The sequence below is a fragment of the Symsagittifera roscoffensis genome, chromosome 1 (genome assembly GCF_963678635.1).
Source record: "Symsagittifera roscoffensis chromosome 1, txSymRosc1.1, whole genome shotgun sequence".
Taxonomy (NCBI): Eukaryota; Metazoa; Xenacoelomorpha; order Acoela; family Convolutidae; genus Symsagittifera; species Symsagittifera roscoffensis.
The window spans coordinates 81,698,734-81,717,237 of NC_087062.1; the positions used below are offsets into that span (position 1 = coordinate 81,698,734).

Sequence of the window (18,504 nt, forward strand, 5' to 3'; positions counted from 1 at the left end):
AAAAAAGTGAAGTTTTACAAGTTTTTTGCAGGGAAGCCTCTCACAATCCACTCGCTCTATTGAACCCAAAGTTTTTAATTTGGAAGGGTAGTTTTCGAGAGAAGTAAAAAACCAACAAAAAAATCTAAAAGTTTGTTTTTCCAAGGGCTATAACTTTTTGTCTAAAAAAATTAGGGCGTAGCAGCATATGCAAGGGAGTTTCGCAAAAGTAATTTTGAAATAAACCAAAAATTTCAAATATGGGCGTGTTTTTTTTCCAACTGTTTGTTGGGTTTAACCCAAACTCTTAGATTTTAGAAAGTAACTTTGAGAAAAGTCAAAACTGGCCAAAAATTTTTCGAAAAATCAAATATTTGACTAATCCGAAGGACATATTTCTTTATGGAAGGAGCTGGGCGTAGCTACTCACTTACGCAGAAGAACTTTCAACAACCCGTTCTATCCATTGAATCAAAAGTTTTGGGTTTGAGAGGGTAGTTATTGGGAAAATGAAAAAATCCAAAAACTTGGGTCAAACCTTCCAGCCCCAGACTGTTACGAAAGCTGCACACAGTAGGTTAAAGTACAAAAAGAGACTAACGGACTATAAAGGCACACATATACAGAGGTGCAACTGGTTTTTTCATTGATACCATTTTTTGAACAACAGTAAAATAGTTTTTCGGAAAATTAAAATTTTTGCAAAAAGTGAAAAAATGTTGAAAGCGTCAAAAAAATAAAAATGAAAATCCCTAAGCCATGCATTTTTATAAGCCTGTTTTTATCAAACAAGAATGATAAGTTTAAGATGCCAAGTAGGAAATTTGAATTTTATTTTAGTAACTGAACAAAACTAACGAAAAGGAAATAAAGCCGACAATCTTTGAGCAAAACCAATTGAGCCGAAAAAAAATTGATTTGATAAAAAACTTCAAAAAGTTTGCAGTCCTCTCTGAAAACATCCAACAGCACTAGCAGCTACCATGATACTTGCGCGATGCGGCAATTAAGCCGACAACACTTGAGCAGACAAACGAAAATTCGACAATTCAATTTTTATCGGAGAACAAATTTAATACAACCCCACAGCTTAGGCTGCAAAAGCAACCGCGTTACCTTCAGGTAGCTGGGAAAAAATCTTAAAATTTTCAGGCTTAAATAATAGAGCAAGTTCAATTTCATGTAAGAAAAATTATTTACGGGAAAAAAGTCTAGTTGCCGATTAAAAGATACTTGCTCTCGCATGTGGCATAATTAAAATGGGTCAAGTGATGTATTATATTAGCGCTCTTTCAGTCGTTATTTGAACAAAATCAAAAGTTTTGATAAAAGCCGGGGCGAGAAAAACTTATTTAACTCTTTCAATTTTTGATGTATTTTCGGGCGGAAGAAATGAGCTAGCAGGCTTATTTTTTTGTCAATCAAATCAGCTACCACAAAAAATCATCAAATTGTGTGAAGTAACATATCATATTCAAGTCCCTTCACCCAGAATTCAAACTAAATTTTAAAAATTCAAAAAATTGTCCCAGTGTTGAGAAAAATTGGGTTAAAATTTTTAAGTTGCAGATCAAATTGAGCGAGAAAAGAGAAATAGCAGGCATATTATAGTGTAGTGGGACTAGCTGCGAAGCTTTTGTTTTAACCCAATAAAGTTATTTGTGAAGTTGTTTTAGTCTTGTGACTGTCGAATGTGTCTAAATTCTAGACTTTAGTCTGATCTTTTTACCACACCACGTACAGAAGACCCGGCACTAAATTGAACAAAAAATTTTAGAAAATTTAAATGTTTTTTAAGAAAATGGTCGGAAAATTCTGTGCTACCTGCACAAAAATAGGCGATTCTTGTTCTTAACGGCGTCAAATTTCTCGAATCTGATTGTTGACACTTTTAAGAGTCAGTTTCGGGTCTTTTCTGTTACACAGTCCAGAATAGCCAAACTGTTAATTGAGCTTCTGTTTTGTTTCAGAAGGCCTGTATTTTTCTGAATATCTATTTGCGTGATCGAAATAGTAGCTCATGACAACTTTCTCATAATACATAATGCGGATAATCTTCGATGTGTAATAACAACAAGGCGAAAGATTAATCGTATCAGGGAAAAACCCTGATTGTTTAGATTGCACCTTTTTGTCCAAAGAAATGCGGACTGTTTTTGATTTGTAATAACACCCTGGCTGTTTAGACTGCTCGTTAATGAAAAGAAAAAAATGAAAAAAATTTGTACTTTTTTAAATTTGTTTTGAAAATAATCTCCCCATAGCTATGAAAAAAGTGAAAACTCGCTTTGATAGTTTCAGAAACTCCATTCAGTATCGATTAGTTAAAATGTCGTAACTTTTCTGGAGAAAAAACGACCGAATACAAATCTTTCTTTCATTCGTTCGAAAATCTGAACAATAGGGACAGATATCAACACCAAGGTTAAATATAAAAATAACCAACAAAGAGTTCCAGGTTCATTAATAACATCAATTGAAGCTCCTGATAACTGTAGAATACTTTTAAATGACTTTTTTCAACACCGGCAAAGCGGAGCGTCGCACCACTTGCGATAAAACACATACATAAAAATGTCGAAAAAAAATAAGAAAATGTTGAAAAAAAGTAGATGATATTTTTTTTCGTATTTCTCGATAAAAGATAACTAGGGGCCCAGCTAATGCTGGAGGTACGTGATTGATATTTGTTGAGTTTGTTATACTGATGTGCGATGAGATGGGACTTTGAACAAACCTTAGTTTTTTCTCTACTAAAATAAGTGAGTAGTGAAAACTTTTGAGTTTGACATTTTCAAAAAAAGAAAAAAATTTATACAAAAAATAACTAAGAAAGCGACGCTTCTACAGAAAAGTTCTTGCAGCCATATCTTTTGAATTAACCCTTCATCTCAGATTTGGTAGGGTAGTTTTTAAGAAAGCTTAGAAATTTTCTCAGCAACGGTCGAAGTTCAAAAAATTTATTTTTCGAAATCCAAGGAATTTTTTCATACTTTAGGCGTGGCTACTTAAACAGAGAAGATTCCTCAAACCAGGTTTCTCGATTGAACATTTAACTTGAGAAGGTAGTTTTTGAGAAACATCGAAAAGTTTCAAAAACGGTCAATTTTTCAAAATACTGACTTTTTTGATGGCCATAACGTTTTCTACAAAAAACTGGTCACATGCAATTATGAATTTAGGCAATCAACATGAAGTTTTTTGAGTAAGCCCTTATTATCAGAGTTTTCGGAAAAAATCAAAATTTTTCCAAAACTGTCAACTAATAAAAAAATTGACAGTCCCAAAAATCATAGCTTTTTGTGTAAAAATTATTGGTTGTAGCTGCTTATGCACAAGAAATTTACGGAAACTGCATTTTCGATTGAACCCAAATTTTCGGATTTGGTCAGTGCGAAAACGGTGAAAAAGCTTTTGATAAACTTCGTTTTTTTCCCGATTTTTTACACACTGAACAAATTAAGCTCTTGCCGGGACTCAAACCCAATTTTTTAGGGTGCAAAAGCTACCGCGTTACCTCCAGGCCAACTGGGAAGGAACCTGGTAGTTGCTAAAGTTCAATAAGACAGCAAATTAGTTAAAGAGTATAAGTGAGAAAGTTAAAGAGAAAGTTAAAGAGAATAACTGTTTTATATCAAGAAGTCATTCATGTGTTTTGTTGCGCAATTGAATTAAAACTCAACTTAATAACATTGTCAACAGACGGTTGGAAAAAATCAGGGAACACAGGAAGCAGACTTGCACTTTTTAGATAAAACAAATGTGCTCAATTTAAGACTAAATCCACAGTCCTATCAAAAAACCGCGAAAACTCAAATTTGAATGCAAACAAATTTTAAAAATTTGATTTAGGAAAACTCATCATTTTTCATACAAGAGTCTGATCTACGTTCATCGCCATCGACTCTTGAAGATATATCTCAAAAATTTAAAGTTAAGCTGGAAAAAAGAATTTTCTCAATAAGAAATTAAAATTAGGTTTTTGCTAATATATTTGCTAGATATATATAATGTTCATTGAGACATAAAACAAATATTTTACCTATGATCTGTGTTTTTGAAAGTTATGAATTCGGGAAAAACCAGCTACCCAAAATGGAACACATATTTTGTTCCCTAAATTCAAGTGTGTGTAAAGTCTAAAGTGTGAGCGGCAAACCAACTCGTGCTCAAAAATGTCGCAAGCAAAAAATGATAGGTTCTTATATACGCTATGTAAAACTCAAAGTGTAATTTGTTTCATGTCTAGTAACATCTGGAATCTTTTTACATTTTGATTTATTCGCCTATTACGTATTATCAAAAAGGAACACATCACGCCTCCTGTATCCAAAAAAAAACTTTATTTGCTTAATATTGTCAACAGAAGTAGTCAAAAATGAAATGTTTTTAAAATTACTATTTCACGGCATGGGTTGCCTAGATTCTAGGGTTGCATAAAAATCTAACTTAATTACAAATGAACTGGATTTTTTTAATCGATTTTTTAAATTTTATATCCGATGTTTTCAAAAAATGTCGAGTATCTCAAACCAAGGGTATTATGGAAACAATTGATTAACAATTAATGGATTTTTTCACCTTTGGTTTGAATCGAAAACCTGATTCAAATCAGGCTTTAAATCATTTTTTAAAAATCAATCAACCCTGCCAGGTTCTATGAAAAAAATTGGTCAAAAATGGTCTAATAAGTCACAATTTGGCTGAAATGGAAACCACGCCAATCTAAAATATCTGGTGACTTTCTTGCGGCTCTGAGCGGTGATGAAGTGGTTACGTGAGGGTGAAGCAACATTACCCAGCCCAGAAAACTAACCAAAAAATGCACGTAGTTCTGAAGCAGGGAAGTTGGCCCTTTCCCTCGTGGATAAATTGTCTTAAGTCAGAACAAAAAATTTCGCTGAGAAAAATTTACGATACTGAGTCTCGACGCCTTTGTTTCGATCAAACGAAATGTTATAATAATTTGCGAGTTATCGTGAATATCTGTTCAATGTAAAAGTATAACTAAGTTGTCTACAATATATTGTTCAACTGACTTTAAAAGTTTTTAAAACTAATGCGACGTGATCATGTAATGATTCATCTAAAATCTTGGGCATTTTTTAAGCAACTCTGACAGTTGCAATAGGAGTACAGCTGCTCGCATCAGGGCAAAACCCAATGTCTGCAAAAAAAATTCGAGAAAAATAGAATTTGTCGGACAAATAATTTTCTACAACTTTTGAAAATTTCATCAACTTTTTTTACAGAGAACACTAGACCATATACCATAAAATGCAGTCGGAATAATAAGAAGAATGATTTCAAAGCCGAATAAAATCGCCGCTCAATCGTGAACACTGCGATGTATATCCAGCGTTGATTATCCCAAATTGGTAATTTTGAAACTCAGATCGGTGCAAGTTTTTACCAATTTATTATTACCAAAAAATTGTAAGCTCTCTCCCTATCATAATGATTCTTCGAAAAATGTTTTTTCTAAATACTCTTCTAAAACGCTCAAAAGATCCAATTCTAACCAAGAGTCTGAGCCTAGAATGCCGTTTCGCATACTTCCCAAAAAAATTTTGCGGGTTTTTATGGTCAATTTTTGAAGCTTATTTCAACTTTGAGGAAAATCACTTATAACAACCATTTCAATTGTGTTAAACGACTAGTTTTGAACGTAATTACAGTCGCTTTATGAAATTAGCTTTGCACATTTAAACTTTTTGGAACCTGATGTCTTTGTCACCTGTTCTTTTCAGTGTGACATAGAGCTGGCCGAAAAATAAAGAGATCTTAGATCTGGTTGACCTCTGGATGCACAACGGCAACAATTACTACCTTCTCCAAAAACAAACAGTCTTCGATAAAACAATTTCATTGCCTCATTGCACAGCTTTTGCATTGCAATAGTTTCAAAGCCAATTGGCTGCTTAACAATCACTTATCAATGAACAAAAATAGAGCTATCAAACATTTCAAATCTTACAACCAATACAAGAGTCTTTTACAAGAACGCTCAACTCAGTTGCCCAACTTATCGAATTTTTCATCAACTCAAAGTTCATATTTTCAATACTCGTCACCCTCCTCTTCTGCCTCGCACTCAACAAAATCGACTCCAACCTCCTAGTCCTTTTCCAGGGTCGCCAGATCCTCTCTGGCCTCGGAGAACTCTCCTTTCTCCATTCTTTCGCCAACGTACTAGTGGACGAAGGCTCTCTTGGCATACATCAGATCAAACTTGTGGCCCAGTCAAATCCAGGCCTCGGCGATGGCGGTCGCATTGCTCAACAAGCCCACAGCTCTTTGCTCTTTGGTCAAATCACCTCCTAGAACTACAGTAGGGGCTGGTAGTTGATGCCTACCTTGAATCCAGTGGGGCACTTGTCGGCAAAATGGATGGTTTTCATCGTCTTGATAGTCGTAATACATGAATTGGCGCCTTTAGACACGACATAGCCTCGGAACAGCAGATAACAAGTCATATAGTTTCTGAGTTGTGGGTCGCATTTGAACATGATTATCTGGCTCCAAAGAAGAGTTGGTTATCTCGGATTCCGATAGCTGCTCGTGGTAAGCAATCTCAGCCGAGATAACTAGAGCGTACGTGGCCAGAGGAAAAAGAACTCTGGGGTATAGCACCAAGTTCATCTGAAACTCAATCAAGTCGACATTTAAAGCCCCGTCGAATCAGAGAGACGTCGTGATAGAAGAGACGATCTGTCCAACAAGTCGGTTCAGGGTAGTATATGTTGGTCTATTCACGTGAAAGTTTTGCCAACGAATATCATATATGGCCTGGTTGTCCGCCATGATAGCGCAGTCGGAGTGCTCAAGAGTGGCATTGTTTGTCAATATGGAGTTCTATGGTTGCACGACTGCAGATGCTATTTTAGGCGCAGGGTAGACAGCGAGTTCCAGCTTCGACTGTTCACCGTAGTCCACAGAGAGACGTCCCATTCCAGGAGCGGTGTGAAGTAAAACCAGATCCAGTTCCTCCTCCAAACGAGTGAAACATCAGGAATCCTTGCATTCTAGAGCATTGGTCGACAAGTTTTCGAAGTCGACCCACAGCTATGTCAACCATTAACTTGCCAACTGTATAGTGGCCCGCATCCGCCGCATCCTCTTCGACTGAGATCAACTGCTCCGGGTGAAATAGCAGTCTGCAGTTTCCAGTGCGGACCTCGTCAACAACGGATGGTTCCAAGTCCACAAAAACGGCCCTTTGAACGTGTTATCCACTAAGTATTTCCATGAAGGTGGTGGATGCGTCATCGTCTTGTCGCTTGGCATCTAGCTGGATCACGTGCTTCAGGCAGTACAACTGACAGCAGGCATTTCCTATCTGCCTTCCGGCTTGTCAGGTATAGATACAGATACATTCACGCATATGCTGATTCACAATTTGTTAGAAAGATTAGTCAGTTTCTCGAAATAAAGCCGCAGCGACTTGGACAGAAAGACCTGAAAATCACAATAAGCATTAATTCAGGAATTGTTTTAGATTTCCCGAGCTGCTCAGAAGGCAGCACTTTTTAACAATAGATTCTTACGCACTGTAACGAACCTCAATCTTGTACCAACGTTAATTAACATTGGCATCGACCTGATATCATAATATTTGAACCAAAAACTTAAAATTTATCCCGGTTTGCAGAAATATTTAAGGAAAAAAAAACATTAATTGTCGAACAAATTAATATAACTTATGGGAAATTGTAGGCAATATACTTTTCGACCAATGAATCTGAATGAAGTTAAGCCACCTAAAGTGCCTTTAACAGCGTATTTTTATTTTTTACGAAAAGTTTTAGACTCTAATAAAAAAAATTCTCCGATTAATTTGTAAAAAATGTGGTAGAAAAACTAATTAACCGAAACTGCTATATACTGGAGAAAAAAGTATTGCAACCAAATAATTTTCAGAGCTCAAAAACTCCCTGTGAAACTTATGATCACAAAATCTTGTCATTCCAGGTGTGAAAACAACTCGTTAGTACACATGTTTTGACTGACTGAATTGAAACAGAAAACATTTTGAAATCTAACAGATATCGAGCCCTCTATATCAAGAGAACAAATTTCGTTCTGATCCGGAATATAGCAGTAAGTACTCAGAATTCTCATTTCCATTTTTTGAGAGATGCAATTTGCATCATTTTTTCTCGCGATTTTAAGAAAACTAGCGTAAAACGCACCTCCGGTACTCATGATAAAGAGCATATATTGGAAATAAGATCTGCATTCTTTGAGTGTGCTTTGACAGCACCCAAATACAGGGTTCGTAATTACAAAATTTGCAAAAATTTGATTCAAGTTTTTTATACAATTTTTGAAGAACCATAAGATTTTGTGAAATTTTATTTAAATTCTTCGAAAAATTTAAAATGAACTAAGAAACGTCACATCTGGGAAGCTAAAAGCAATTGAGCAGTCGCATTTGGACGCAAGATTTACAACTCCTGAGAGTACTCTTACAGTACCCAACTACAACGTAAGGAAATTCAAATTTTGAGAAACTTCACCTTAAATTTTCAAAAAAGATGGATTTTGTTGTGAAAACCAGAAAAAAATTTCACATCTCGAAAACTACCAAGTTTTGAGCAGTCTTATTAGATGGCAATAATCGCAATCTTTGACAGTACTCTGACAGCACACAACTACAGGAATGGGAATTTCACTTTAGTGAACTATTTTGTAATTTGAGTTTTCTGAAAATTTCCAAAAAAAATCACAAACATTGTCGTATCTCTTAAACTAAAAAGATTTGAGCATTCTTAATTGGAGACCGAATTTGCAACTCCTGAGATTACTCTCACAGCCCCCAGGTTAGGAAGTTCAAACTTTGAAAAGAAAATTAATTTAACTTTTATACATAAAAAAAACACGAAAAAAGTCATATCTGGAAAGCTGGAAGGTTTTGAGCAGTCATATTTGGAGGCAAAATTCACAACTCCTGAGAGTAACCTGAAAGAGCCTCATTAGAGAGATGGTAATTTCAAGTTTTATAAAAATAATATTATACCCAAGTTCTCTGAAAATTTTTGAGAAAATCCTAAAAACCGTCATATCTCGAGATCTACAAGATTTTGAGCAGACATATTCAGAGGCAAGATTTGCAACACCATGAGAGTACCCTCACAAATTCCAATAACAGGATTGAGATTTTCAAAGTTTGGGAAGTTTTTAACATCTAATTTTTTTTGAAAACTTAGGAGAAAACCATTAAAATTGTCACATCTCGAAAACTACAAGGATTTGAGCAGTCATATTTGGAGGCAGAAATCGCAACTCCTGAGAGTGCCCTGACAGAGCCTCACCACCGAGATGGGAATATCAAATATTGTGAACTTTTTTATATCTAAGTTTTCTGAATTCTTTTTTCAAATCCGAAAACAAACGTCATATCTTGAAAACTACAAGGGTTTGAGCAGCCATAATTAGCGGCAAGATTCGCAACCCCTGAGAGTACCCTCACAAAATCCAACAACAGAACTGAGATCTTCAACGTATTGAAATTTTTTAAAATTTAAGTTTTTGAAAAATTTTTTGAAAAAATCTTAAAAAATAATATCTCGAAAACTACAAGGATTTGGTTATTCATATATGAAGGCCAGAATCGCACAACTTGGTAAAAACTCTGACAACATCCAACTATTGGGTTGCTAATTACAAACTTGATGAAATAAAAACTGAATTCAAACGGGAAAATCGCAAAAAAAACCATAACCATTGCTATATACGATATAGCTTAAACGAGAGAAAATTCTTTTGCTAAAGATGCAAAGAAATACGTTGATAAAGCTTAAACATGGCGAGGTAGTGAAGCCAGCATTTAAATATATAATAGATAATAGATTTGACAAAAGAAAGTTAAAAAAATTAGGAGACGGGTAGACAGACATAATCAAATTAATTTAAAAAAGCAGGTATACAGACTTAATTTGGCCTCGAAAAAATTTACAGAAAAATTAAGGACCTTGCCGAAAACTAAATGAAAAATTTTCTTAAGCATTGCAATATATGATATAGCTTAAACATGAAAAAATTCTTTCGTTAAACATGCAAAATTATTATGCTTAAACATGGGAGATGTTTAAGTCACTAGCATTTAAATATAGCATAGATAGATATAGATACATAGACAGATAGATAGATAGATAGATAGATAGATAGATAGATAGATAGATAGATAGATAGATATAGATAGATAGATTTGCAAAAACTGCCATAAAATTTTCAATTTAACTAGAGCTTTAAATACTGAGCTTGTTCTAGTTGTTATTCAAATTTTATGAAAAAAAATTTTCAGAAAAAATTTAGGTACATCACAATCAACGGGCAAAAACGTACAAAGTAGTAACCTATTTGTTTTGTACTTTGAAAAAATAAAAATTTATGATCGACTACCTTGGTCCATGTCACCGACTTTCAGGGGCGGATCTAGGAATTTCTCATGAGGAAGGGTTGGATTTTAAAATTTTTTGTCTTTTTTTAAGTCCAGTAAACTGATTTCTGAGCTTCCCAAATCACTATTAAGACTTCAATTTGACCAATTAATTGTCTGCGCCACAGGCAAATTTTTGAAAAAAATAGGCCGAAAAAAAAACGTGTTTCTATGGGTTTTTTGGATTTTTTAAGCAAAAAAAATTGCGTTTTTTTGTGCGCGCGCTCCCCTTAAAAACTAGAATACATTGGCGCCAAAGGAAAATTTTAGTTTCGATCAGCCAAAACTTGATGTCCTAAAATAATACCAAAGGGGGACCCTTTGGGTCTGCAGTGAGTCGAATCACTTATTTGGCAATAAATATAAACTGAAGTTAGATAGTGACCTTGACATTGCAATACCCACTGAGCTTTATCTTTTATGTGAACGTGTTGGCAAAATCGTTGACCTCGAGCTATTTAATTTGTAAAAAATGTAAGTTTTCAGTTTGTAGAATTTGAATCGCACCATCAATATGTGCACTTTTTATAATTCAAGCTGCTTGATAAAAACGGAGCGGGGTAGCTGTACTTCGTAAATGCAAGCGCAAAAAAAAACAAAAAAATTGGTTTTGACAAAAAAAAACTTATATGACAACATGATTCAAATTTACCACCATCGCTCAAGCATAAAAATTGGAACAAAAAAATTGACTGGAAAAATGAACTAACCTTTTACAACACTACACTCGCAAGCTCATTTGTGCAGAAAACTCCACCAGCATGTGACTACCAAATTTTCTCACGCTGCTGGTGAAAATAATAGATTCCAAACTGAAAACAAGGAAACCCTTATGCGCTTGAAATTGGTAACTTAATTCCTCAACTATTTGGTAACAAATGAGATCATTCTTTCAAATTGAGATTAACTTCTTAAGCGTGGTACTTTAATAATCCCAAAACTTGAAAAATCTGGGTAAAGATTTTTTTAGGAAAAGTTATACGACTTCCTGGAACTGAATGTACCATAGAAAAAAAAGTAAAGCAACTAAAGAAATTAAAAACAAATGAACTTTTTTTAAACGCAAAGTGAATTGGTTACTAGCATATTAATTTTTGCCCGTAAATCAAGATGTACTTAAGTTTTTCTGAAAAGTACAAAAATAAATTGAACCATTCAAAACAACTGGAACAAGTTCATTTTTAAAGCTCTAATTGAAATTTTTTTTCCGCTTTTTCTGTGCAATTACTGAGCACAGGAAAAAAACAGCTAGTGGATAATTTTTGATGACAGGCCCTGAACACTTTTGAGGTCATACTTTTTTAGTTAAACTTTCAGTGGTTTCCCTTTTACCAAGTTAGTTAGAATATAAATAGCACTATTCCGTTTCTTCATTCGGATAGACAGAAACAATTAAACATAGCCAGAAGACAGTTATAAAAGAGTCAATCAACTTTCGAAAATCAAAAAATAATAATAAAATAACGCTCTTTCGATTTCTATAACAATTTATGATTGGCACTTTGTTGATAAAAATTAACCCAATTTGGTAGAAGTGGATCAAAAGGCCAAATTTTATTCAGCTAAGAAATCTGTGAAAAATCAAATCCACAGTCTAAACTAAAAGTCGATCACGTTTTCCGTGATTGTTAGTGTTGCTGTTCGAAAGTGCAGTCTACCTTACTTGTAACTGAAGAATTGAACTGAACTTATAATAAATCAAACCGCGCAAAATCAAACCAATTCTGAAACACAGCCATCATAAAAACAGCCATCATAAAAAATACTAAAAAACGTATGAGACCATTGCTAAAAATAGATGACAAGCAACTCGGCTTTATGGGTGGTAGATCACCTACCGATGCAGTTTTGCTTATTAGACAATTGAAGGAACTGTTTGAGGAAAAGAAAAAACCCCTGCATCACATATTTGTTGATCTCGAAAAAGCCTTCGACCGTGTTCCCGGGGAACTGATCCGATGAGCTCTGAGGCAACAGAGTTCTCGAAAATCTGGCACGACTAATAATGTGCATGTACACAGAGCCGAAAACCACAGTTCGCCGACCCCAAGGATGCAGTGATTACTTCGATGTTAAAGTAGGCGAGCATCATGGATCGGCACTTAGCGCTTTGTTATTTATAAAAGTAATGAAGAGACTACAAAAAACTGTCGTTCCATGTAACCATGGGATATGCTATATGCAGATGACCTTGTGATATCCTCTGGAACGGAATTCCAGTCTATTGAGAGGTTCAATACTTGGAACGAGGCTTTGCAAAAACGCGATTAGAAAATCAAAGTGGATAAGACAAAGCATTCAATTTCAGTACAAAAGTCTGCACTCCAAAAAACCGGAGAGCATCCATGCGCTTGTTGTTTGAAGGGAGTCGGCGCCAATTCAAAACGCTGCATTTCTTGTAATCATCGAAAGCATAAAAAGCAGTAGCCTGAGTAAAATACCTTCACACAATACTAATTACGTTTGTCCAAGATGCAGTAATCCTTCCAGTGATCACTCAAATTAGAATGCTACTCTAGCAATAAATCAATTTGAAACCCTGAGTACCGTCAAACAGTTCTGCTATCTGGGTGATTTGATTTCCGTTGAAAGTGGCGCAATACGTGCATCATCGTTCAGAATAGCACCGTTCTGGGCGAAATAGCGGTATATTGCGACTCTGCTGCTGAATTAAGATATTGACTTGATTAAAAGGTGTCATATCTACGGAGCTTGTCTCCGACCAGTTTTGATGTACTGCTCTGAAATCTGGGCACAAACCAAGGCAATATCCAGCTCTCCTAATAGTGCTGATATGAAAACTGTTTGTGTAGGATTACCGGAGTCACTTATAAAGACAGAGTTACCAACGAAGCAGTAATTAATATGACATGTCTTGTTGATCTGGGCAAGTTACAAGTGCTGTCGCGGCTACGGTGATATGGTCATGTTCACTGAAGAGAAAATGACCATCCGTTAAAATCAACAGACCATGTTTCAGTCCCAGGGAAAAGAACAAAAGGAAGCGCTCTACCTGTTGGATCGATTGTGCTAAACGATAACTGCTTACTTTAGGCCTCAAATCGACAGACTGCCTTGATCGAATTGCATGGAAAAACGTTTTTCTTTATTTAATAGCTTAAATGCTATTCAGACTGCCCTCATCTGAACCATTGCTTACGCGCTTTTCGGATGCCCAACCCCGCCACAATGCGAAAACGGAAAATAAACGCATTGGTAGTATTAGTAGTAGCCATCATACATTTATAAAGGGTCAATGAAAGCAAAGGAACAAAAAAATGACTTGTTTTTCAAAAAAAAACTTTATCCTTCGAATTTAAAACAAAAAATATATGGGCCTTAAAGCCCGTCGACTTTCATTCGAGTATGAATGCACTTCTTTTGTTATTAGAGTAATTCAAGACTTTTCATTAAAACAATCATCACGACCTATTTAAGAGTCTGAGCTACGTTCATCGACTTTTACAAAATCATCACGATCTATATAGCAGTCTTCACTACAATCACCGACCATTAAATAGAAAACTCTTCAAATTACACTAAAACTTTCATGCAATTTCGATTTTTTCAGACGATCTTGAGACATGTACTGTCCGAAAAAATACAAGAGGCGAGCAAAAAATCTCTTTTAGCTGTTCATCTGAAGTTTCTCAGTCTATAGTTCCAAACCATGCCACGCCACCCCCTCCAACAGAGGGGTTAAAAGACAAAAACCATGACGTAGCAAAAGCATTGGTTCAGCAAAAGCAAGAAATCGGTCTCTTTTAATTGCTTTAGTTAGATTGCTGCGGCCGGAACATTCTTTCACAGCAACTGGTTATCTTTGTTACATTTCAAAATCCAGAGCAACCTTCCTGACAAAACGCAAGTGTCAAAACAACTGCAAGAAAAACTTGCGTAAAATAAGAAATCTACTCAATGCTTTCAACCACCAAACTATCAGTGTCATTTACATAATCAGGAACATCGACACGAAGCTAATCAATCGACTTATTTTTCGGTCAGTGAGAAATCTCTCTTTACCTTACTTTTGGTTTGTGTTCCCACTTTCGAAGAAAACGGAATATTTATGCTCGGTGTGGTTTTTCTTTTATTCAGTCAATTTTTTCACCGATCGAAATCATGATTTTCAACAAAAAATTTTTTATACCCCATTGAAGATATGGACTTCCTGAGTTCAAATAAAAAAAAGCTAATTCACCTCCAATTATTTTTTGTGAAGTTCTGGGGCTTTGAAAATTGCCACAATTTCAATGTTCTGGACTAAATTTTGCGTGCTTTGAGGGGTTTATTCATAATGCTGAGAGCTTAACGCGAATTATTTATGCGTGGCAAATCATCCCGCACAACAAAATTGTTGCAAATTGAATTGAGGCTAGCTAATTGGTCGTAATAATTTCGTACGACTCAAATCTTTACACTTTGATATTATATTGTCCAGAATGTAGAGGTTTTCAATATTTTCTTTTACCAAAAACTATCCGATATGAATTAAGGGAGTCGGCACATTCAGGGCTTTGCCTCGATATACGAGCAGCTTTGTTATTATTTCCGTCAGCTCTAGTCTACTCAAATAATGCTCGGCTAGTATAATAATGAAGGCATATCTCAAAACTCAAGTTTTCGAGAGCTTAACATTCAACGCCTCAATTTTCTGACCTCCAAATGAAACTTCTAGTGACAGGCAGCTATATTTAAAGACACAAGTAAAAATTACTATACTTAATGTAAAAAAAATCTACGAACAACTTCCCGTTAAAAAAATCATATCTCAGAAACTGAGAAATTTAGTTTCTTTCTCAAACCGCAACTCTAGACACCGCGCGGTTCAGCAACAAGCAGCTCTGCAATGCAGTGATAAACCAAATCGGTCAATGTGTTTTTTTTTTTCAAAAATCTCTACAAATAGCACAGAATGTTCCGACCATAGTTTTAAAAATACAAAAACTTGTTTTCGAATTAGTGTCGTTTTTCTGAGTGGTGCGACAGTAAGATCTGAACGAAAAAAAAAGAAATTAGGTATATTCGACCGTCATAGTCAAAAAGGCCGATTGGAAAACAATTCCTGTAGAAAAACAAAAAAAAATACTGGAAAAAAATGAAAGTTTCCCGAACAGGCGCTAAAAAACTAACTTAACTCGAGTAAAAATAAAACTTCACGGCACAAAGTAAGAATAAATTAGCTACTGTAAGCCTGCAGAACTTATTTTGACACGCCGTTTTAGCAGGAAAAAATTATCCAAACCAAAAATTTCAAACCAGTTTTTCTCGACCCATTCCGATGATTATTTGTGGTACCAAAAATTAGGTGCTCTGGATCACTGATTTACAACAAAACGGCCAACAGACATGTACAAAACAAGGAGTCCCAAAAAAAAATGAAAAAGTTTGTTTATTTTTCAATATTCGAAGAAAAATTTATCACGTTCAAGTTCTTCGAATTTAAATACTGTTAATGATAGACATTTTTTTTTCTGAAGCGCTCCAATTAAAAGAAAACTAAATCAAAATTTTTTTTCTTGGACAGGGAATTCAGAAAATTGAAGTCCATTTATGAAACAAGGAATCATTTACGTTTTTTGCGACTTTTCCCTTTTGCTGCTCGAAAGCGGAGTTTTCTTTTTTAACAAAGGAAATGAAGAGAACTTCAAAACAAATCATCAGACAAACCGCAAAAAATCAGGACTTTTTCCTGGTCTTTTTTTTAAGTTAGTCAAGGAGCACAACCACTGCCGTTACAAGCATTAAAAATCATTTACTAAGCGGAACAACTAAGCTGGCAATATTTTAGTAGACGCTTATTGAACCGCAAACAAAATGGTTTCAAAAAACATTTTTAACCATAAAATTTTGAATTTCGAAAGCATTTTAAACGACGCAAAATGAGGTTCCGAAGTCGATGTAGCATAAGCCGAACCCACTTAATAAAAAAATTATACTAAATCAGAATTGGTAAGCTTACAAACTACAGAACGACTTTCATTTATAGTTAAATTGCTTACCATGAAAATTATTGATGCTTTGATGAATTTCTATGCTTTGCTTTGGACAGTAGAATGACAAAAAATAAGTAGACAAACTATACTCCGTCAATTCGAGTTTTCCAAAAAAAATGCTTTCCACACATCGGAAATAAACGATGTCCGTCCAGAACTAAAACCATAGACCTTATATTCCGAAGGATCATGCTTCACCTCTAGATCAAAAGAGAGGCGCCTGAATGATGCTGAGGTTTTTTAATGAAGCAAGGTCAATTTCTATTAAATCTTATGGGGATGGAACTCCAGATTTTATGTTCCGAAGTCGTGCTTTACCCTAAGACCAAGTGGGAATGGGCCTGTACTATACCGAGCCGGAATATTGCAGAAAATCTAGCCGAACAAAAATTAGCTACAGCAAGATTTGACAAGCGGCATTAAAATCTTAGCCATTGGTAATTATCATTAAACTTACCAAGATGAAAAAACAACATGAGACCTCCAGATTTTGCCGGATAATTACGATTCAAGCTTATATTGGTCTGTAACTAACTCTCACAAAAATATTTACTATACACAAGATTGTAAAACTCACTTTCATACATGCTATCGAAACACTGATTCCAAAATTATCCGCTACAAAATGGGAAAATTATCAGATTGCAGTTGAATCAAATACCACCAATTAAGTTCTCTCTCTATCTTCCTCGCCCAACAAGGGTTAAATCGACCACCGTGGTCAATTCAAGCTGCCCTTGGTCACCAACGGTACAACAAAGATCACAAGCAAGTTCATCGTTTAAACGAATTCAGCCGATGCGTCAAAGTTTGTAACTCAAAATCGATAGCCTCGTCCACCTGTTTCAGTTCATACAAAATTGCGAGTTCATTTCGTAGCTCATTAAATTCCGTGACAATTTCTTCTGAAGCCGCTTTTGGCCAAACTTCGAGGCCGTATTCAATGAGAAGTTGTTCGATTGCTTTCGATTTCTTGTTTCCAAGGTTGGCTGGAAGTCTCATGTAATGACTACGAGTAGAAGCACCAAATGATTTAGCTTCCGCCCATTTTATACCAGAAGATTCAACTGTATTCTTTGTTATTGGTACTGCTGATGAAATCTGTAGTGTTTTCTTTTGCGAACTGTCCTTAAAAACTGATTTATTTTTATTTAATTGCGAAGGCTGAGACTTCGGACGGCTATCTACAGCACTGATGAGCTTTTGCAAGTCCTGTGCTTTCTTTTCCCTTTCACGCTTCCGGGTTTCAATTTTCTTCAGTTCTTCAACCAGCCTCTCTTCTTCTTTTACCTCTTCTGGTGTTCGGTTCCAAAGCCTTTCCAGTTGCTCTTTTCGTTTCCGCTCATGAGCCGCATCATATAACTTTGGAGGCTCTCCTGTATTCCCAGATCTCACGTGCTGCAGCGTTGCGACTATGTTGTAATACCGCTCTTTCAGATCCTCAATCGACCTATGTCTAAATTTGTCGGAGTCATATCTGTCTTGGATTATGATAAAACGAGTGTCGAACTGATTACAAAGATCCATTAAATGTGCCGTTTCCTCTTCGCTCCAGCTTGAATCATTTAAATACTGAGCATATTCTACAGATGTATACGATGGATTATTTACATGCTTATTGAATCTCGCAAATTGCGACTCTCCTGTTCCGTCACATTCACGCTTCCAGTGAAAAAACACAATTCCGTCGTCCCTCATTGGAATTGCAAACGGAGTTTGTTTCCAAGCTCTGGGATGAAACTTGCTCATTTTAGCCTTAGTCAACTTGTAGCCCAACTTGGTGTCAGCCTGTATCAATGGTGATTTATCCAAAGGTATTCCAGATTGGTTTTGGGCTAGCGATCCAGTCGACCCATCTCGTAGTAAATTAAAAAGCTCCCTAGCCATTCCTTCAGGTTTTTTGAACTGATTTGGAGCTGGAAGTTTATTCACCTTTTTTGGTTTCTTCTTCTTTTCATCATTGAGCACTGACTGCAAATGCGAACCTTGCAATTTCGTACCTTCAACGCCAAGAATATCTGTGAAATCATTGGTAAACTCCATTTTATCTAAAACGTAACCCGTATCGAGTTTATTTTAAACCACATC

The 18,504-nt window shown here is 35.6% G+C and overlaps 1 protein-coding gene and 1 pseudogene across 1 annotated transcript; both read right to left on the minus strand.

The window, feature by feature from the left end:
- Positions 1 to 5,653: 5,653 nt before the first annotated feature.
- On the minus strand, positions 5,654 to 7,468 carry LOC134851000 (tubulin alpha-1 chain-like; annotated as a pseudogene).
- Positions 7,469 to 16,920: 9,452 nt separating this feature from the next.
- On the minus strand, positions 16,921 to 18,461 carry LOC134857100 (DNA methyltransferase 1-associated protein 1-like). The gene has a single exon (XM_063873467.1). It carries the CDS (start codon positions 18,457 to 18,459, stop codon positions 17,191 to 17,193), a length of 1,269 nt encoding a protein of 422 aa, XP_063729537.1. The 5' UTR covers positions 18,460 to 18,461; the 3' UTR covers positions 16,921 to 17,190.
- Between the last annotated feature and the right edge of the window lie 43 nt (positions 18,462 to 18,504).